The sequence below is a fragment of the Megalobrama amblycephala genome, linkage group LG8 (genome assembly GCF_018812025.1).
Source record: "Megalobrama amblycephala isolate DHTTF-2021 linkage group LG8, ASM1881202v1, whole genome shotgun sequence".
Taxonomy (NCBI): Eukaryota; Metazoa; Chordata; class Actinopteri; order Cypriniformes; family Xenocyprididae; genus Megalobrama; species Megalobrama amblycephala.
The window spans coordinates 17,666,283-17,689,541 of record NC_063051.1 but is presented as its reverse complement, the minus strand read 5'-3'; the positions used below and the strand labels follow the sequence as shown (position 1 = coordinate 17,689,541).

Sequence of the window (23,259 nt, the reverse complement as noted above, 5' to 3'; positions counted from 1 at the left end):
ACAAATACAACAATGTATTAGTAAATGTTGAAATTAACATTATCTAAGATTAATAAATGCTCTAGAAGTATTGATCATTATAGTTCATGTTATCTAAAGTAGTTAACAACTGTTCCATCAATGCAAGAGTTTAAAATTGTACACAGACTGCACTATTCTAAATCCAAACTACTCAAGGTCTACCCAGCTGTGTCTCCAATTTGTGATCGATGTCAGGGTGCAGAGGGAACTTTCTCATTCTTCAGAATCTCCCTCCTGAAATGGAATTGGCCATTTTTGGCTATTCGGATATGGCTCTTCCTTCAAAGATATTCCTCTTTGCCTTATTTGCAGCTGGCATTGATACTGGGCATGGTTGTGGCTAGGAAAATTATATTAAGCTCCCTCGTGTTTTCAGAGATGGCTTGCTGAGATGGTCTCTGTCTTAAACCTTGAAAAAATACGAGCAAAATCTCGTATACATTTTGTGCTGATTTCTAACCCCCTCTTTAAACTATTTATCTTCCCCCTTTGTACTTTTTAGGCATTTATGTCATTTGTAATGTCATCTGACCTTCTTTTGTTTGTTTACTGTTGTTGTTCTTATAAAACTAATAAAAATGATAAAAACTAAAGTAGTTAATGTTAACTAATGAAACCTTGTTGTAAAGTGTTACCAATAAATAAATCAAAATAATAAAAATTCTTCTGCAGTATGATTGATTGAAAAGTTTTTTTAGTTGTTTTTTTACAGTACCTTTACACAGAGATCTGTCTAACAATTGACGATTCATTGTGACCACACAGATATGTGTCTGTGTTGTCTTTCATGTGTCTATTTCTGTTGTTGTACTTAATAGATAATAGTTATTCTGTTAGAAGAGGGAGTTATCCTTGGGAATTTTTATTAAACATAATGAAAATGCATGAGGCCTGACCTTCCTCTTTTTTTTTTTTTGTCTTATTCAGCAAACACAGCCCAGTGCTTCTGTATGAATCATTTAGAAGGTCAGGGCAGAGGAAGTGATATTGTTCTGTTTCCTAGCAGTTACTCTTCTCCTCTCAGTGTATGAAAACACTAAGTTAGGCTAAGTTAGGCTTACCCAAATGATGCTTTCATTACTTACAGTATTGACTCACCTCTTTGACGGTGCCAGCACTCTCAGACAGTCGGACCACAGCTGAGAGAATGACAGAATTTCTGATGTGGTGTGAGTTTAGTTCCTTTTGCTTTCTTACTAACTTGTTGATATTTAAAAAACTGAGCTAATGAGTGGATCAGTAGACAAGAGTCTGAAATCTGTTTATGAAACCAGGCAGATTGTATTTGCATGTGTGTGTAGCTCCTAATGCACGGACACAGCTTTGAGCAGACTTTGTATGGACTTATGAGCTAAATTTGGGCTGACCTTATTTTGCAAAAAAAGTAAAAAGTGTATATATAATAAATGTACAGTAGGCTGTCTCACAAAAGTGAGTACACTCCTCACATTTCAGCAACCATTTTGTTATATGTTCTCAAGGGACAATACTATAGAAACGAAAATTGGATATACTTTAGAGTAGACAATGTGCAGCTTGTATAGGGTACAGATTTACTGTCCTCCTGGGCATGGAATTCACCAGAGCTGCACAGGTTGCTGCTGGGATCCTCTTCCACTTCTCCATAATGACATCACAGAGCTGCTGGATGTTAGACACATGGCGCTTCTCCAACTTCTGCTTGAGGGTGGCCCACAGGTGCTCAATAGGGTTCAGGTCTGGAGACATACTTGGCCACTCCATCACCTTCACCTTCATCTTCCTCAGCAAGGCAGTTGTTATCTTGGCGGTGTGTTTGGGGTCATTATCATGCCATTCAGCCCAGTTTCTGAAGGGAGGGCATCATGTTCTGCTTCAGAATGTCACAGTACATGTTGGAATCCATGTTTCCCTCAATGAAGCGCAGTTCCCCAGTCCCAGCAGCACTGATGCAGCCCCAGACTATGATGCTATCACCCACCACCATGCTTGACTGTAGGCAAGACACAGTTTTCTTGGTACTCCTCACCGTGGCGTCGCCACACATGCTGGACACCATCTGAGCCAAACAAGTTTATCTTAGTCTCATCAGACCACAGGACATGGTTCCAGTAATTCATGTTCTTGGACAGGTTGTCTTCAGCAAACTGTTTGCGGGCTTTCTTGTGAGCCAGATTCAGAAGAGGCTTCCTTCTGGGACGACTGCCATGAAAACCGACTTGTTGCAGTGTGCGGCGTATGATCTAACAAGCTGACCTTCCACTTTTGCAACGTCTAAAGCAATGCTGGCAGCACTCATGCATCTGTTTTTTGAAGCCAGCTTCTGAACCTAACGCACAGCACAAGGTCTCAACTTCTTTGATTCATCTTCTTTGGCCTGTTCCAAGTGGAACCCTTCTTGGAAAACCTCTCTATGACCCTTGCCACTGTGCTGTAAATCAGTTTCATGGTGTTACCGATCATCTTATAGTCTAGGCCATCTTTGTGGAGAGCAACAATTCTAATTCTCAAATCCTCAGAGAGTTCTTTGCCATGAGGTGCCATGTTGAACATCCAGTGATCAGTATGAGAGAATTGTACTCAAAGCACCAAACTGCTCTAATACAAGATCCACACATTTGTATGGTCCTGTCAAGCAGACAAAAACATGAACATGATGAATAGGACATGTGGCTTTGCATGGTTAAACAATATACAACTGTTATCACTTACACCGTGTCTTAACCAGACGTGACGCGACGCCGCGACAAAGCTATCTTTTCCATGTTAATCAAAGTTTTTGTCCTAACCAGCTGTGACGGCGACATGTGAATATTCTATTTTAGAAACGGTTTCTATTTCTCCGCGACGTCGCGGCTGAAACAGCAACACAAAGTTTGGCAATGATAATATCAGGTACTGTTTGTGCCTTATTTAATATTAAAAGCGTCTAATGTGAGTTTGAATATCATTCTGTGTTCCCAGATTTTAGCTGTAATGAAAACACTGGCTAATTCACCTCAAATCTTGAAAATAAATAAATGGGCACAAGAACGTTCAAAATGTAAACTCAATGAGAACAAACAAGCGTATTCTATGACAAAGATTGGTTTAGTCACTCCGTATGTACTTTAAATAATGTTTAAATTGTGAAATATATAATATTTATTGGCTATATGTTAAATTATTTTCAGAGGACAGTAAATCTATACTGCTATACAAGCAGCACATTGACTACTCTAAAATATATCCAAGTTTCATTTCTATAGTATTGTCCCTTGAGAAGATATACTAAAATTGTTGCTGAAATGTGAGGTGTGTATTCACTTTTGTGAGATACTGTATGTATGTATAATATTATATTGTAATATTAAAAGGATTCAATGTATCTATAATAAGAGTATATATGTATTTTATTTATATCAGATACACCTGTCAATTCTTGATTGCTCCTTTATTTGTATCTGCACTTTGTTCTGGTCTTCCTATCTATGCCCCACCTCTTTCTGTGTCACTCTTCTGACTGTAACGCTGTCTAAGAAAGGGTGTTTCCAACTTTGTCTGCTCTGAGTCATTTCTAGGCATTTTGATGGGGAATACTATAAATTTTTGTTTTTGGTAGTTTGTGAAACCACAGAAGCCATGCATAAGCATGTGGTCATAATTTGTCAGAAATGGAGATCGCAAGAGGAAACGTGAGACCTGTCTTGTAGAGGATTCAGAGAAGTGCCACATGCAAATGTGAAACCTGCTTTGTTGTAAAGAGGTAGACTTCCCCTGGGTTTATCATTACAGCTCACTTATGTCGTGAAGCTCGGCGCGGTGAGCTCAGACGTCACAGAGGCTTTGCAGGAAAGGATTTTTTTTCTCTGTCGGGTGAATTCCAAGGCATGAATTAGTGTTACAGCTGTAAAAGGGAAGGTAGAAGCTTATACAACTGCTTCTGTCTACTTTACAGCTGCCTCTGTGTCTTCTACATGAGCACTTTGACCCCAGGTGACACCTAGACAACAGTGTGACTTTGGAATCTGCAAAACGTCTCAGAAGACTGCTGAGATAGATCACGAGAATACTGTTAATTCTCCTTTGGATTTGTTTATGGAATTAACGAGGACCTCAGTTAGGGTTACATTTTTCTTCAGGTAAGAGCAAAGTACACCTAGGAAATCCTAGATGGAAACGGAGGATTCTTGCCTTTCTAATGTTACACTGTCATGGTTCCCAGTTGTCTTCGTACTGTCAGTTTCTGCTTTGTGCCTTTTTAATGTCTTCAGGTTCAGTGTGATTCAGTTTATGAGAGTCAGTGTTTTTACTACTGCCGTTCTGGTGGAAAGTACACAACTACCTCAAATATTTCCTTAGTCCAAACCTTTTTAGAGGTCATCTTTTAAAAATATAGAATGACATATGGCATCAGTTTCCAATCTAAGGTGTACACACCTAACTAATGACCTAGTAAACCAATTGGCTCTTGTAGCTGTAAGGAAGAAGTGTTTTTCTTAAAACCCTTTACACAGCACTTTAAAGAGCTCATGAAATGGCTTCACAAATACAGTTTTCTTTCCTGTTCTGATGTAGCCTATTTTTCAGTGAAAGAGGAAGGTGGTCCAGGACATATTTAAGAGATTTTTTTTTTTGTCTATCATGCAAACTAAAGGATGTTGGCCACAAGTCATGCTATATCTGATAATTATAATTTGATATGTTATTTTATGTTATGTTATGTAAGTCAAAGACAAGCATTTGTTCTTGGGGGAAGGTACATGCTCATTTTAAGGAGAGTTTTAATTGGACTTGCAATTGGAAGATGAGACCACAATATTTTGATTATATAAGAATAAGAAATACCGCAAATGCCTGTATCCGCTAAATAAGTTTTTCCAAGTTTTAGGAGTATACTAGCATATAGATGACCTCAAAGCTATGGGCATGGACTAAAAGACACTGAAATCCAATTGTCTTTTAAAGAGCCACTTTTGAAGAGGATGCCAAACAAAAGTGATGTCTAATGTCTTTTATTGTCAGATGATTACAAAGGGTGATTAACTCATTTTTGTGGATGATTATTTTTGCCATATACGTATATATCATATGGGTGAAATGTGCTAAAACCAAAACTTCTCTGACTTATAAAAGCCTAAAAGCCACAGTGGCTAACTGGCTATAATGATGAATGCTTAATTTTACCAGACACTTGTTTAACCAGACAGTTTTCTTTTTGGACAAGTGACATTATCTTGTATTTTGTTACTACTAATTTACCTATAACCTCAATGCAATGTTATTTGGTTAAAATTAATCTATATGAAATCATTTGTTGCTACTTGGCAACAGCATTTCTTGCCCAATGTTAATCCTGTGTCTGACAGGCTGCTCCCCACTGTGACTTGCAAACAGAACTTTCATTTGACTAGTGCTGGGTGTTAACCCTGCTGACCTATATGGGAAATAATGGAGAATATAGTCATGGGAATATTATGTAAAAATGTAATCTGATCATTTTTCAAACGGCATGAACTGCCTTAACCAGCAAGTCTGTTTACCAATTCTTAAAGGGATAGTTTACCCAAAAATTAAAATTGTCATAATTTACTCACCTTCATGTTGTTCCAAACCTGTATGAATTTTTTCTTCTGTGGAACATAACATTTTTTTGTTTGTCTGTTTGTTTTTTTTGTTTTATTTGTCCAAAGTCAGTGGTGAAGCAACATTCTTCAGAATATCTTATTTTTGTGTTCCACAGAAGAAAGAAATAATTTTAATGTTTGGGTGAACTAATACTTTAATAGTTTTAAAAATAGTCAAAATAGTTTAAAATAGTTTTTAGCAAAGCAACAGAAAATATAAGAGATATAAGGGAAAGTGAACAATGGCACTGTACGGTCCAAACCAAGAATGAAAACCAGTGTGTTTGTTTGTGGTAATATAAACTTTGACACATTCAAATCAGTCTGCATGCATATTTTGGACAGTGCAAAGCTGTTTTCATTGACCTGAATTTTTTCATACACAAGAATGTCTGTGTGAGGGATTTGGCCATCCTAGCATCCCCACAAACAAAGCTAAAAAGTTTAATTTCTTAAAGCATTTTATTGAAGAAATGGCCTCAGTTAGATTCACAGTTTGTAATATGTTCTAGTAACACAAACATTCTGCAAAATTTTTGCTGTAATTAGCTTATTCATGATTAATTTAAGATGCACTCTTCACAAGAAAAAAGATTGCTAGTGTTGTGGACATGCTGTAATTTTGTTGAGATGTGTTTACTAGATTTAATTTTTTTCTGTAATATTGTCAGATGTTCTGATATACCCTTTTTATTTGTCTCATTGTTCATTGTATCTAAACATTTGTTCAATATATTCCATTTAAGTAGCTTACATAATATTAGCATAAACACTATCATAAGTGATTCTGACACCTGAAGATAAAGCAGTCTAAAAACTATGAAGTTGCTTTAAACACACTATATCTAGAAGATCATGATGATGATGATGATGATGATTTTTAAAAATTAGGCTAAATCCTGAAACTATCATGTGATTTGACAAATTACATATTATATAAAACCAAGAATTAGAATTTATAACAAGAAACTTCTCATATCCTGACACTAGTTTGCTAAAATTAAAGCCTTTTAAGATGTTTTCTGAATTGTAACACTTTTGTTTTTCCCCTTAAACAATCTTTATTTTATTTTTACACAGGTGGCGACAGACAAGGTAGCAGGCAAGCTGAGTTCGACTCTTTCATGGGTGAAGAACTCAGTGTCGCACACGGTGAGTCAGATGGCTAGTCAGGTGGCCACGCCCTCTTCGCTGCACACTACTGTGGCTTCATCCACTGCCTCGCTGTCCTCGCCCTCCTCAGCCTCCCCGACCCAGCTCAGCCCAGATGATGTGGAGCTGTTGGCCAAACTAGAGGAGCAGAACAGGTACGAGTGCTTCACCGAATGTCATCTGGATGATTTGTTTCCAGTCTTTAGTGTTTACCAAAGCACAACGCTTTTAACAATTTTCCCATTCCCAAAAGCATTTTGGGAGCACCGTTTTGTCAGAATATTGCAGTGCTTTGGGCTGTGTTCGAAATATTGATATGCTGATGTATCGTCACATACTCTTTCCCGATATGAATACCGATACAGCTGCTTCTGTATCAATTCCACAGCACGTGCACAGACTTGTGGACGGCACTTAATTTGAATACAAGAAAAACATTTGTAAAGGAATTGAAAAGTGCAAGGTTTCTAAAATGAATGATTTAGCATTATTTTATGCTGAAAAGCAGGAAATTGAAAAGTCTACAGGCTTTTATTTTATTTTTTTAAGGAAATGCTTTTGATGTTTGTGTAGAATTTGCCTTCGGGTCTTGCCGACTTTAAAGTTTGTCTAACCTTGTGTTGAAGAGCTCTAGTCTTGTCCAGCTTCTCTTCTGGTGTGGTCCAAATTTAGCCTGTTCTCTAATACAAACAGTGATATGTCAAGAGCACTGACATGATGTTAACACAGTGAAGCCTTTACTGGGGTCGCTGTGTTGTGTTCTCAGACAAGTGATGGCACAGTACTTTTCCAAATATAGAACCTGCGAGTGATAAAGGGCTGTGGAGCTGTCTGTCTATCACTCTTCGTTTTCTGTCTAAAGTATAAGAATTGCTCACACATAGTTGTAGGAAATGTCTTGAACATGGTTTGCAAATTTGCTCCAAACTGTAATGTTCATGCGAGTGACTCTGGTTCGAGTCTTGCCGGTGATGTGTCCTGATCCTATTCTACCTCTTACTCTGCAGGCTGCATTTATTTGTATACAGTAACGGTAATATTGTGAAATATTATTACAATTTTAAATATATTATAATATATTGCAAAATATAATTATTTCCTGTTGATTATAATTTATTCCAGATTTTTTTGTAACAATGTTAAAGTCTTTACTGTCACTGTTAATCAGTTTCATGCATCCTTGCAAAAAAGGTGTTCATTTTGTAAAAAAAAAAAAAAAAAAAAAGTCTGAACGGTAGTGTAAATGTAAAATCATTAAAGGGTTAGTTTGCCCAAAAATGAAAATTCTGTCATTAATTACTCACCCTCATCTCGTTCCACACCTGTAAGACCTTCGTTCATCTTCGGAACACAGTTTAAGATATTTTTCATAAAATCCGTTGGCTCAGTGAGGTCTGCATTGCCAGCAAGACAATTAAAACTTTCAATGCCCAGAAAGGGAATTTGTGTTCCGAAGATGAACGAAGGTCTTACAGGTGTATAACGACATGAGGGTGAGTAATTAATGACATAATTTTCATTTTTGGGTGAACTAACCCTTTAACAGTAACATTTATGGTAATGGAGCGCATGGCCAATCATTTTAACTAATTTATTGCCAACTCATTTATATAAAATTTCACATTGGTTCAGATAATCGTAGTTTAGTCTAGGAGAACATTTGTTTATCTTTACGGTTTTGCACAGCAAACTAAGGGAGAAAAAAAAAAAAATCAACTTTGGATGTGCAGTTGTACTTATTCACTTCAGATTTAGTATGTTAACCCATTTTGACCTGTGACCTTTACTAAATAGCAGAATGGGTGTGGTGCTCAGGCTAGCTGACCTCTGACCCCAGTCTTCATCAGGACAGCTGGAAGCCACAGCTGGTCCCAGAGATCACGAACAATGCCCTATCTCCTGCTGTCTCCCACAGTATGCATGCCATTAGTGTAATGCTGCCTGGCACATGTCAGAAGTGTGTCTCCTCTCAAGCCTCAGCACTTTCATGTTAGGCAGTTTGTCTGATATTGATAGCAAAGCAGAGTAGAAGTGATATATTTGACTGTCATTTAAGCCACACTTTCTTTGGAAGGCATTTTAAAATCAGCTGAATTTATTTAAACTGCCACATTTGAAACCAGGAAGGAGATGTAATAAAATAAAGGCCTTTTCCTTCCTGGTTTCACATAAGAAGAAATTGTGACTGTATCAGCATCTGCAACTTATTTCCTGGTCGTTTTCAAAGTGTTAATAGGCACGTTGACCTTTTCGTGAGCATTCATTTGAATTTGTTGTTGACAGATAAAGCCCCGCCCCTTTCCTTATTAAATATTGATTAGATTGGAGACCCATTGCTTGCTTTCATCTTGTTGTTTTTGGTATCACAGACAGGTTTCGGTATTAGAGCGGAATCAGAATGATCCGCTTGGGCGAGTGCAACACCCACACAGAGTTCTCTCTGCAGCATGGAAAGTAGGGCAGCTGCTCAGAGGATCTGTGGAGTGTTTGGAGCTCCGATTCTTCACGTGGCCATATGAGCTCGTCTTACCACTGCAGAAATAGGGCCTCGAGTACCACTGATGAATCTTTAAGTTAGGGCTGTGCTGATACAATCAAATATGGATACATCACAATTTAATTTCTTACAATATTACACTGTACTTATCCACATATTTATCCATCTCAAGTTCTTATCCATATTTATATTTATTGTTTATTTCATATTTTCTACAGTTTAGTTAATGAAGAAGAAGCAGCTAGTCTAAACCAACATTTCTATGTGAGGTCAGAGACACTTCTAAGACATGGCACTCAACAAAACTGAAGTATGAACAGCATGAGAGATTGATACCACAGATTCGCTCTGTCTCGCTGACACACTGACATTCTATCTGGTGTTATCTGAAAAAGTTTCAAACACAATTATTTCTTGATGTATTGGATTGTGTGTCACAATGTGTACAGTATTGGGAGTTAACAATACCCAGCCCTACTTTACACTACTGTTCAAAAGTTTGGGGTTGGTAAGTTATTTATTTTTTGAAAAAAGTCTTTTATGCTCACCAAGGCTGCAGTATAAGTAAGAAAAATAAACCTCACTGACCCTAAACTTTTGAACTCTAATGTACATGGTCAAGACAATTCATATCATGGTCCAAAATTAAAAGCCAAATTAGAGAAAACAATTGACAAATAACGCATTACAAATAACGTGAGTTACGTAATCAGATTACTTTTTTGTGTAAAAAGTAACGCATTACTTTTACATTTACAACAAAACATCGGAGTTACTTTTTCAAGTAAGTAATGCAAGTTACTTCATTTTCTCATGTATTGACTGACAGCTCTCCTGTCCTCATGTCGAAAGAATCGTGAGTAATGCTGCCTTCACATGCTTTCTGAATTATGGTAAATATGAGTTTCCTTGGTAAAAATTGCAGATGAATGCCCTCCCATTTCGAAACTTCAGAAGTGGGAATTATCAAATTTCCGATAGGATGTGAAGGCAGCATAAGTGCAGAGGTGTTGTGTGCGCTGTGTGTGAACATGATGGATAATGTTCTAGACTAAATGTAAGCATTTACTCATCTCACTTGCACAAAAACATTCACTTCCTCAAAATTAATAACCTACAATAATTAAATGTTCAATTATACAAATTTACTTTATGTATTTAATCTTACTTCATTAACCAATGTCTTCTCTTTAGATTTTAAAGCATACTAATAAGCAAAAAATAAACATAACATTTTTTTTTTTGTTATTATTGCTAAAATTATTTATTATAATTATTAATTATAATTATTACTAACATTCTTCTCCTGCATCATATTCTTCTGCAATCTAGAAGAAGGCTTATTCATTTCACTTTTGGTGTGAAAGGACCTTTACATTTTAAAAATCAAACAAGCAAGCCCAACCCAGGTGAGAAAAAGTAACGCAAAAGTAACTTAACACATTACTTTCTAATAAAAGTAACTTAAGTAATGCAATTGGTTATTTTTAATGCATTACTTTTAAAAGTAACTTTCCCCAACACTGGTAACAGGTAGTGTTTTACAGAGATACAAAAAATGGAAGTGAATATATGCCAAGGAAAAAACTGATAAATGATTCTGTTGTTTTAATTCATAATACGGTTTCATAGCCATTAAAGGATTAGTCCACTTTTAAATAAACTTTTCCTGATAGTTTACTCACCCCCATGTCATCCAAGAAGTCCATGTCTTTCTTTCTTCAGTCGAAAAGAAATTAAGGTTTTTGATGAAAACATTCCAGGATGTTTTTCCATATAGTGGACTTCAATGGGCACCAAACAATTGAAGATCAAAATTAGTTTCACTGCAGCTTCAAATTGTTCTACACGATCCCAGACGAGAAATGATGGTCTTATCTAGAGAAACAATCACTCATTTTCTAAAAAAAATAAATACAATTTTATACATTTTAACCATAAATGCTCATCTTGAACTAGCTCTCTTCTTCTTCTCTATTAGAATTCCAGCAGTGTAGATACTGCTAAGTGTATTACTGCCCTCCACAGGTCAAAGTTTGAACTAATTGTTATATTCTATTGAACTAGCATATTGCATATAAAAATGAGTTCAAAACTTTGACCTGTGGAGGGCAGTAATACGCTTAGCAGTGTCTACGCTGCTGGAATTCAAATAGAGAAGAAGAAGAGAGCAAGTTCAAGATGAGCATTTCTGGTTAAAATGTGTAAAATTGTATTTATTTTTTAGAAAATGAGTGATGGTTTCTCTAGATAAGACCATTATTTCTCGTCTGGGATCGTGTAGAACAATTTGAAGCTGCAGTGAAACTAATTTTGACCTTCAACTGTTTGGTGCCCATTGAAGTCCACTATATGGAGAAAAATTCTGGAATGTTTTCATCAAAAACTTTCATTTCTTTTCGACTGAAGAAAGAAAGACGAACATCTTGGATGACATGGGGGTGAGTAAATTATCAGGAAAAGTTTATTTAAAAGTGGAATAATCCTTTAAGAATTAAAGGCCAGTAATTTTTTTTTTTTAATTCACCCACCATCGGCACGTGTGGCAAACAGTTTTGAAGCATTCTCCATGCATGCTTGCACAGATTTTAAACTCCTGGGATTTTGCTTTGCCACTGCACTGGTCAAGGGCCTTTGCACTTTAGATAAGCAGTGTTTGTGTGTTTGTTTATGTGGGTTTAGAGAGAGAGAGAGAGTAGGGTGAGACTGAGACAACAAGAGAGTGTGAGAGAAAATCGGGTTGTTTCACTTCTCACAGACACACATTTGGGATTACTTGGAGGAATCCGAGGAAAGACATGTGGATTGCAGAATGAGCTTCCCATGGTGAGCAGCCTCACAGTAATACCTTTGATCAATTCTCTATCGCACAATGCTGCAGATGCAGCGGAGCTGAAATTCACAGCCGGTTACAGATTTTATTAGCGCAGTCTTTTTCGCTGGCACAGTCTTGTTTTCTGTTTGTGGTTGCTTTCAAATTCATTCGTAGAACAAGTACTTGGCTTTCTCTCTGCTTTTACAAAGTAAAATTTTTGTGGAGGAATGTGTAACAAAAGTGTTTGTTTCCTGTACAAGAATTCACTTTGCACTTTAACCAGCAGTGAATCATTAACACAGAAGCAACAATTGCAATGCAAATTGTCTTAAATGCTCACTGAATTCATCACAGGTAAAGCCTACAGTATATGTACTTTAACATTTAACAAGATTTTTTTAAACCATTTATTTGTTTTGCTTTATTTGTATTTAATATAGCTTCTGAACATCTTTATGATGGCTTGTGAGTGGACATAATTGTGCAAACATTTGCTGGGTTTTCCCAGGGTAAACGTTCTGACCTTTAAATAAATATCATCTTGATAGAGGTTTCAAGGGACAGTTCACCCAAAAAGAAATGGAAAAATAATTTACTCATCTTCAAGTCATTCCAAATCTGTATGACTTTCTTTATTCTGTGGAACATAAAAGAAAGTATTTTGAAAAATTACCAAAACTGTTTGCTTACCATCATTCTTCAAAATATTATGCTATCTTTTGTGTTACGCAGAACAAAGAAAGTCATACAAATTTGAAACAAAACAAGGGTGAGTAAATGATAACAGAATTTTCATTTTTAGTGAACTGTCCAATAACAAATGTTCTTCAGAGTTTTCCTTTAAGTTATCTTTTGGTCTCGATTAGATGGAAGAGATTCAGCCCCCGTGTTGTTTGCCTAATGCCTTGATTAGTTTGTGACTGGAATTTAAAGTAACCTTAAGTTACTTTAAATGCAGTTTACAGTGTGCTTCTAACAAAAATTGGTTTAAAAAGTTACATTTTGGAGGATTAAGGGCCAGTAGAAAAACCGAGACTTGACAGTCTCTCAGCAGGACATTCTCTTTTTCCTTTCTGCCCACCTACCACCAGTTACTCATTCAGCATCACAACCCCTCAGCTGTGAACCCCATGACTCTCTCTCGCTGCCTTTCACCCCTAACAACCGTGGCCCCCCTTGAATGAACCAAAAGCGGCTGTAACTGGATCCTGCCACAGAGCCTTGGCCATGACGTCACCTAGTGCTGCCTTTAAAGGCCCGGGGCCCCTCTCTTTTTCCGAGATCAGGTTTCCATGGCTTTGTGTCTGCGCTGTCAGCTCTTAAATGTTGAGGTTACTCACAAGCATTATCTGCTTGTCTTCCAGCTGATCCAGGGTCAGGTTCATAATGATAGCCCTCCCTGCTGTCCCACTCACAGTCAGAGAGGGAGAGTTTTTTTTTTTTTAAACTAACTATTTAATATGTGTTTTACTACTTTGTTTTGGAGAGTTTTATGTTTTGCTGGAAGTTTTTTTTTTTCATGCTTATTTTGAAAATAAGGGGGGGGGGGGTTGTCCTGTTATGTTTGAGCATGCAAATGTGGTTAGTGTTGGCTATAAGAGTTGTTGTTTTTTTACTATTCTACAACCTCTGCATTTTGCATTAGATATGCTTTAGAATCTTAAATTGGCTTTTCCATTTATAGTTGTCTGCCAGTGTTCCCAAGCTAGCACACTCATTTGGCAAGCAGCCCCTATTTCATAACAATATTCAGTTGTTAACTCTGAATGCTTGACTTTTAAGTCTTAAAATAACGTCACTCTAATGCTACTGTTAACACTAGGGGTGAGCCTGAATAGTCGACGATTCGATACTTCGATAGGAGGAGCCTGATTCGACTACCAATCTCACATTGGAATCTTCGCAGAGGTGTAATGAGACGAGATATGGGTGTGCTCAATATCTGATTTCAAATAAACCTACTGGTTTTCTCCCAATACGTTAATATGCGGCCTATTATGATAATGCTATAAATAAAAATGTGAAAAGAAAGAAGGTTTTAAATATTTTTAATGTGCGTGAACAAAACCAGCCACCACTGTGACAGTTGTTTCACTTTCCATGATCCGTGACTGACAGAGGAGCATCTTGGCTTCAGGGATTAAATCTTTAACAATGTCTGGAATAAGAAAATCAAAAGTGTGGAATTGGATGCACTTTGAAATGGTAAACGATGATCCAAAAAACGTAAGATGCAAGTTGTGCCAACAGCTCATGTCCTACTCAACAACGAAAAACATTGCAGCGCACTTCTGCCGGTCAGCGTTAAAGAGATGACTAGTGCACGGTCAGCGTTAAAGAGATGAACATCTAGCGCCTTGAGTGTAAGAAAGGCGCAATACAAATAAAATGTATTATTATTATTATTATTATTATTAGTGCACTATTTGAAAAGACTCTAATGGACATAGGCAGGTCGCGTGAAAGACTGGATTTTTTTCCCCCCGATCAGGTAGGGTATGTCCAAAAACCACTAGGCCAGTGTTATATATTTTGTTCACTTGAGTACTTACAATATGCCAAATGTTTCCAACTATTTGTAAATCGTGAGAAAATTGCAATTTTCTCGGGACGTGTAAGGAGTCGCCTGTCAATTGCGTCATACCCGCGTTAACCCTCGGTCTGCCTCAGTTTCCGGTTTTATTTTGTAGAAACCATGGAAACACCAAAGACGCTTTAATATATTACATGTTTTAATAGACAAGGGAACATCTGTTTTGATATATTTATAGACGGAAAACAAATTGTTGTTATATAGCTCAACTCGGTTAGTCTTAATGTTTAAATCAATTTTCTTGATTTTTGCAAGTACCATGCTTTACCATGCCTCAAAGAAAAACACTATTTTGTGAAGTAGCTAACACAGCATAATCAGATGCAGCTTTATTTTTAGTAACAGTAATACAGCATTTTCTCCATCATACAATACGTTTTAAAATGAATTGCATGCCATTTATCAAAACAAGCAATCCAGCATTTAATATGATATTCTAAAATCGATCGAACGCACAGAGTAACGTTATAACATTTTCAACACACTCAAATGTATCTAATATAATAAACAGAGCTGCGTTACCTCATACTCATGACCGGAAAACCGGAAGGGGCACCGGCGACTGTGTCATAATAAAAGTTCCACTGCTCGTGAGGCGTGTGTTGCGCAATCACTCCAGCGGCCTCGTTCAGCTCCCACAACACTCGATCCTGCTCTGCTTCATACTTCAGTAACGTTAATAATCGCATCCATGAACATGATTTCTTCCCGAGTCCTATCCCTATTCTTTTGCACCATCCGTTGAGGTGGAGACCACATATCCCAAGATTCTGCTCTCAAACTTGGTGTCATCAAGCTACGCCTTTGTTTTGAATAGGCTTCTTGCGACCTCTCGCGGACAGAATTATTACATACTGCACCTTTAAAAAGACAAAGTTGACAATTCTGGCTATAGGCTATTTTCATTATTTTTATAATTTCTTTAATTTTAATTTATTTATTGATCACTTTGGGTTATCTAATTTAACTATTTGTGGCTTGTGTTTGTATGTTCCCCTGCCCTTTTGGCATTTTGCACTTATGACTTGATTATGACTATTTCATTTTTTTTTTTTTTAAATAATTTTTATTTATTAGAACGGTATATTCTGTTCCAATTCAATTCTTTAAATTAATTTGATTGTTTTTCAGTGCATTGATGTTGCGCTGTAGAGTTTGCTTGCACAGGCCATTTAGCTGATTTAATTTGATGACATGACATGTGAAATGCATACCTGCAGTGTGGCTTTTCTGTAGTTATATATATATATATATATATATATATATATATATATATATATATATATATATATATATATATATATATATATATATATATATATATATATTTTTTTTTTTTTTTTTTTAAGGTTCATTAATCCAAAATGTGTTTAGTCATTTTCTTCTATATCTTTGTGTGGTGTTCTGTACATTGTAGATGTGAATGTGTATCCATTCCACATTGCCTTTCATTTCACTTTAAAAAAGATAAAAAGTCTAAGTAGTAATGACTAAGTAGTAGCATTTTTGTAAAGGTAGTGTTTAATTTATAGCATGAACAACTGTTTGTCTATGAACACAGAAGTTTGTTGGTGTTTGTTGGAGAAGTATGCAATAGAATTGAGCTAACTGGCTAGCGAATCAAAAACGCGTTGGTCTTTGTTTACGTCCTTGATGCAACCAAAAATAGCAACAGAACTATACGTTTAAGACATGTACGAACAATAAAACATGTTTACAGTTTGAAGCCAGTAAACAGCAGATTCTGCTTTTAAAGTGGAAACTGCTCCATCTTTCAGTAATAGCCTTTGTGCAAATCCAGCATTAAACTTGTGTAGATTCTGGAAGCTGTCTTCAGCGGCGCATCCAGTGTAGAAAATTTCACAGATTATAATGGGTTATATTATCTTTTGACATGTCACGCCGCTCGCATCCGGTGTACACAACTCTTCCGCTTCCATTATGCTGCGCGACATGGCCTCGCCCACTTTGTTGCGTGTTCCCGGGGGCGTGTTTTGTAGGGTTTATGATGTCACCAACCCAGGAAGAAGCTCATTGTAGTCCAAACCGGTCGTTTTTGTAGGCATTAAACTGCCATAACTTTAAAAGACAATATCTCCATTTGCATTGAACTTTCAGCGCTGTAACTTTGCAGATACTGTTTATGCTCAAGCAGCAACATTACACACTAAGTAAAGTTAAAAAAGTGAAATCGCAATGAACCACCCCTTTAAGCACGGCAAGTGGATGCCCACCCCCATCCCCCCGCTCAAAACATATATAGTCGACTGATTGCCGAATCATAGGCAATCTGATTATGTAATGACTATGTAAATCCGTAGTCGAGGACACCCCTAGTTAACACCCATATAAGCATTTCTGTCTGCTCTGAATTGTAGGTTTTAAAACTACGTTTTCTCTAACAAACAAGCCATGCAGTGTCCCTGCCAATCAGGCAAAAAGAGAGAGCAATTGGAGTAGTTTAGCCATAGCAACTGCTACTGTTGCCCAAAATAAATCTTTATTGTCAACATGAACATGTTGCTTCCCTAAGTTTGGCAGCAGTGGCATCACAATTGTTTCTCCGTAGAATGGCTAGAAATGTCTTTTCTTTTTGCTGGCATCATGCCCTCATTCCTGCCCCAAAAACCAGTTTGCCATTCAGTTCACTGATTATCAACTTAGAACACTTCCCTGATACTGGAAGGAAAGTCAACATAAACCAAGTTGTTTTGAATGTTATTGTGTTACTTAATATGATCGCTTTTCTTATCGCTGCTCCATCTGTACACCAAGACTTCCTTTTAAGGCAACAACTTTTACCAGTGTATCAATATTCACTTTATGGTGGGTGGCATTAATTAAAATCTAATGTCACAGTATGATTTTGTCTTGGTAATACTATACAACACTATATGATTTATTATTTTTGCTAGAAATTCAACTGAAAATTGTTTATATATTCAATAACCATGTAAAAAACTTCTTTTTTTTTAATTTTATGAATTAAATGCTTTATGTAAATAAATGAAATGTTTCATAATTTTTCTTATTATTTTGGAACTTTATCCAAAAAATAATATTATCAATAACAAATAATATTTATGAACACCTGCAAAAACCACTGCTTCATATTGTATAACACTTGAGTTAAAAAAGAATAATTAAAAGAAACTGTAAAAGTAACCAAGGAAACTGTGAAAATAATCTTATAAAATAGATTTGCATTTTAACAGTCTACTTGGTAATTTTTTGACATTTGTGACATTGTCATTAATACATTTAACTGTTTATTGAACATTTGTTTTGTATAATGCTTAAGTAAACTTTCACCATGGCAAAATCAGGCCTATTTCATCTGAGTTAGGTTAAGTTTGAGTTCATATATCAGTTTTTCAGTTTTCATTGTGCTTCTTTTAAAAGAACAACAAAAATGTTCATTTAATTTTGTATTAACTGTTGTCTGCCATGGTTGTCTTTCCAGGTTGTTGGAGACGGACAGTAAGTCTTTACGTTCTGTGAATGGCTCTCGAAGGAACAGCGGCTCCTCGCTGGTATCTAGTTCCTCAGCCTCCTCCAATTTGTCACACTTGGAGGAGGATTCATGGATCATGTGGGGACGCATCGTCAACGAGTGGGAAGATGTGCGGAAGAAAAAGGAAAAACAACTAAAGGTAAGCAGATAGATTATACATCAAGCCACGGTGTGTGAATCAGATTTATGCTATTTATGAACTGAACACATGGAATTTCAGCTATAATTCTTTTATTTAATCACAACAGTACACAAGATTTAGAGAAAATCTACAGCAACATCAAATATAGTACACAAGTACACAGCTATATAGATTTATTGCTGTTGCAAGAAAGTAAATCACATTACAAAGAGGGTTATAAAACGTATGGCCCAGTTTAAATATGTGAGTGATTTATCGGTAATGCTAATGTGTTCACGAGTAAATCTCAATGCACTTGAACAGACAGTTTTTTTTAATTGGCATGTATTTTTTAAATTCAGTATCATTAAAATGATTGATTGAATTTCCATAAGTCTTAGGCTGTTTTTCAGTATGTGTTCTTAAGCGATCTTGCGTCCTTGTATTATGTCATCATCAACCATCGAAGATCAGTTCAAATACTCAAGAACCCAAGTACGCATGAAAGTACCCGGATGTGTTCTTGATATCGAGGATGCATTGAATGCAGACTAAACATTTGTTCGATTGTTTTGCTTAATAAATGATAAAGACCTAAAGAAAGCATGCAGTATTTTTATTGGCAGATTAAAAATAATCTTAGCATTGACAAAGCATAGGTAACATTAAACATACATACTCATTTTTGCAAATACACGTGGCAAAATTATATTAGATAAAATATGAAAATAATCAATAGTCAATAATATGAAAGAAATGTTTTAATAGGTTATAGGACATTTGTTTGTGATTTTATGTTGTATTTATGTATTGGTCGCTAACAAGATTGCAGCACATCTCAATTCTCACAAAGATGCATTGTGTCCTCGCGTCCTTCCGAGTTTGTTCTTTCAAGGTTGCCTGGCAAGAATGTTCTCCATGAGAATTCAACTCTGTTCTTTGCATTCTTGGAATTAAGAAATATAAGCTAATTTAAAATAAAAAAAAATAATTTTTTAAAAAGATTTTTCGGTTTTCGGCCAAGTACATCCAAAATTTTTTTTTTGGCCCAGAATTTTAATTTTGGTGCATCCCTAAATGATAAATGATGATTTCAGTGATTCGCTCTGCACATTTTGTAAGTCTCCCTTATCTGTTATATGACACACACAATTCAGTTCATGAAGCACTCTCCTATGAATCAGCTGTGATGAATAAGGGAGACATGGAGACATACAAAATGTGCAGAGCGGTGGGTCCCCAGGGCCAGGATTAAGAACCACTAATATATATTTGAGTAAAGAGAATTCAAAAATGACTATACAAATGAGTATATGAAAACCCCCATGGTATGTTATGGAAAGTGATTTATAAGCTTCATAGTGAGCCTGACATGTGTTGTTGCTCCTTATTACACTTATAAGTAGGCCTCCAAAAACAAAATCTAAATGATAAAAAAATATCATAAGACCATTTTAAAACTTTCAAAACTTTCGAATGACTGGTTGAATACTTCTATCATTGTAGCCCTTTCCTTAACTTTCCTTTTAAAACTACATGGAAGCTTCTGAAAAAGTTTCCATTTCCTCCTAAATTAATATTTCTGCAGCGTTTTACACATCTTGCTCTCACAATAACATTTCCAAAGAAACAAAAGGAAAAGAGAAAATTATATAAACCACTTGTGCAAATTTTGCAGTTTGCCTGTATTATGTTGTCGCTTTCCCACAGAACTTACGGTGCTCAGTGAATGCAGTTTGTAAATGCAGTTTGTGTTTACTGTATGACCTCTTACAAGCCAAAGGGGAGGATCTAGGGCTCTTTTAGCAGAGCAGCAACAGAAGTCTTTTGTAAAGCCTGGTGTTTTTAACAAAGACAGATCTCTAGCACAACCCTAGAGTGCTTTTGAAGAATCTCAGAGCTGACAGTGTATGTAGGTGGACTGGCATCTCAGACCCTCACAGGAATGACCAGCTGTAGAAATTGGCCGTCTGAGCCAATTTCTGCTTTATAGATGAGCACAGGAAACAGCTTAATCAGGTCAAACATAATTCGCTTACAAAAACATTGAGCTGTGCTATGGAAATCTCTGACAAGGTTATATTTAGCAGCATAAAATTGCCTTATCCTGTCTGAGGCACAAACTAAACCCCTGGGAGAACATCTGAATGCTGACAATCTTGAAACCTTCAGTCATTTTAAGGTGTAATCCTTCAAATAAACTAATATCTTCTACAACCCTGTAGATGTGGCAAGTGGCAACATGACTACTTGTTCTTAAGTAAGGCTGTTATGCCCTTACTTTCAGTGTTAATATTTAAAAGTGGTTTGATGTTGTTTTTTCATAGGAACTGGTTAGGAAAGGCATTCCGCATCACTTCAGAGCAATAGTGTGGCAGCTGTTGTGCAATGCCCAGAATCTACCCATAAAGGAGCAGTACTCTGAGCTGCTGAAGATGACCTCGCCCTGTGAAAAACTCATCCGCAGGGACATTGCCCGTACCTACCCCGAACATGAGTTCTTTAAGGAGAAGGACAGTTTGGGTCAGGAGGTGCTCTTTAATGTTATGAAGGTATGGAGAAATGATTTCCATTAATTGGAAGAGAGAGTTTTAGGATGATAGGGTGATAGGCAGGATTTTGACCAATTCATCTGCACATTGACACGAAATCTAATAATTTCAGAAAAAAATAAAGACAAGAAATTTTATCTGGGACTGCTCATCAGTAAATATAATAAGATGATATCACACGGCATCGCTGCAGTTTCCCTAAAACACCTGGTACGCCAGGTTATAGGTTAATTTTTTATTAGATTTTTAAATGTTCAGTAGTAGCTTTAATTAAGCAGATTGCACATATAAGAATATTTTGAACATAAAAGTAAAGCTGTAACTCAAAATGATGAATGCTGTTTTTATTTTCTTTCCAACGTCATTAGGTCTAGAATTGACAAGAATTTGTATGATCCAATATTGTGTGTTGTCCATCATTAACAATGTTTTTATTTTATTTTTTTTATTTTTAAACACATTTGATAGCAGGGAAAAAAAAAAAAAACATTTGAACAAGGACATAGTAGTTATACTTCATACTTAGTTATTTATAAGTATAGTTCATTTGGAATATGAACCTCCAGATCTGTAACCTGTACACCACCTGACATCAGTTTAAGTTTAATGACATTTAAAGCCAGCTCACCCTAAGAAAACACCTAAAGATCACTTGAGGTTGTTTTTAAAGAGTGGATGAGTAATTCACAGGCTTGTCTGGGGGAAGAACAGAGCTGATTCTGCACTTAACTCAGCAATGATATTATAAACGATAGTCCAGCTCTCACCAAATCTCACTTTTGTGTTTACAGGCTTATTCCCTGGTTGATAGAGAGGTGGGTTACTGTCAGGGAAGTGCTTTCATTGTCGGCCTTCTTCTAATGCAGGTATTAACGGAGTCCAAAAATATTCCACGTATAAATCACATTCGATTTTTAACAAGCTGTATTATGAAACATTACAGTATAATATTTAAGATGATGCTGGATGAGCTGCTGTTCTGTGATGGTTATATATATATATAATCTTGGGTTTTGTACTAATAATGATGATGATGATAATAATAATAATTACATAATAATAGTGGTTATTATTATTTCTTCAAATGAAGGTATATCTGTTGGTAGTGTTTTTCTAGTCTGTAATTATGTGATGTATAATTGCCTTCTCGCAGATGCCAGAAGAAGAGGCTTTTTGTGTGTTTGTGAAACTGATGCAAGATTACAGGTTGAGAGAGCTCTTTAAACCCAGTATGGCTGAACTGGGCCTCTGCATGTACCAGTTTGAATGTATGATTCAGGTCAGTGACTGTTTGCCAAAATCAGACTTTTAAGCTTAGCTTAAAGGATTAGTCCACTTTTAAATACACTTTTCCTGATAAATTTACTCACCCCCATGTCATCCAAGATGTTCATGTCTTTCTTTCGTCAGTCCAAAAGAAATGAAGGTTTTTGAGGAAAACATTCCAGGATTATTCTCCTCACAGTGGATTTCAATGGCTACCAACAGATTGAAGGTCAAAAGGTTTATGCTTTATAAACAAAATTCCGCTTCCGCATTCTTCATAACGCTTACGCTGAATGTCCTACGCCTTCCCTATTCTACTTACGGAACGAACGCGGCGCCAGTTTTGTTTTTTTCCGTAACTTGAATAGGGAAGGCGTAGGACATTCAGCGTAAGCGTTATGAAGAATGCGGAAGCGGAAAGTACGTTCAAGGCGATATTTTGTTTATAAAGCATAAACGGTTGTATTTTGTCCGAAAATGACCGATCGATTCGCTAGATAAGACCCTTATTACTCATCTGGTATCGTTTAAAGCCCTTGAAGCTGCACTGAAACTGTAATTTTGACATTCAATCTGTTGGTAGCCATTGAAATCCACTGTAAGGAGAATAATCCTGGAATGTTTTCCTCAAAAACCTTCATTTCTTTTCGACTGACCAAAGAAAGAAATTAACATCTTGGATGACATGGGTGTGAGTAAATTTATCAGGAAAAGTGTATTTAAAAGTGGACTAATCCTTTAACGTTCCAATTCCCCACTAAATTAAATTAATGTGTTTTATGAATTGCACATAGTTCTTGCTTTCTCTCTGTGATTTTACAGTCTCTTTTGGTTTCTCCCTGCAGGAGCAGCTCCCAGAGCTCCATGTGCACTTCCAAGCCCAGAGTTTCCATACCTCCATGTATGCTTCATCTTGGTTTCTCACAATCTTTCTTACCTCGTTCCCTCTTCCTGTAGCCACCAGGATCTTTGATATATTCATGTGTGAGGTAAGACTTTATCATTCTCTCTCTCTCTCTCTCTCTCTCTCTCTCTCTCTCTCTCTCTCTCTCTCTCTCTCTCTCTCTCACACACACACACACACACACACACACACACACACACACAGAGAGAGAGAGAGTCTCCTCTGCCTTTCATTTTGGT

The 23,259-nt window shown here is 36.5% G+C and overlaps 1 protein-coding gene across 7 annotated transcripts in view; it reads left to right on the top strand.

Moving 5' to 3' along the window:
* The window catches only part of evi5b (ecotropic viral integration site 5b), a 61,271-nt gene that overhangs the window by 12,735 nt on the left and 25,277 nt on the right, over positions 1 to 23,259 (top strand). For 4 of the 7 annotated variants that reach the window (XM_048199745.1, XM_048199749.1, XM_048199746.1 and 1 more), the window contains exons 2-7: positions 6,687 to 6,913; positions 18,127 to 18,316; positions 20,626 to 20,850; positions 21,642 to 21,716; positions 22,004 to 22,129; positions 22,962 to 23,105. In XM_048199745.1, the coding sequence (XP_048055702.1) occupies positions 6,687 to 6,913; positions 18,127 to 18,316; positions 20,626 to 20,850; positions 21,642 to 21,716; positions 22,004 to 22,129; positions 22,962 to 23,105 (987 nt within the window). Of the gene's footprint in view, positions 1 to 1,168; positions 1,191 to 3,542; positions 4,122 to 6,686; positions 6,914 to 11,929; positions 12,082 to 18,126; positions 18,317 to 20,625; positions 20,851 to 21,641; positions 21,717 to 22,003; positions 22,130 to 22,961; positions 23,106 to 23,259 lie in introns of those variants that run through there. The other 3 variants (XM_048199748.1, XM_048199747.1, XM_048199751.1) reach the window with 3 other exon arrangements.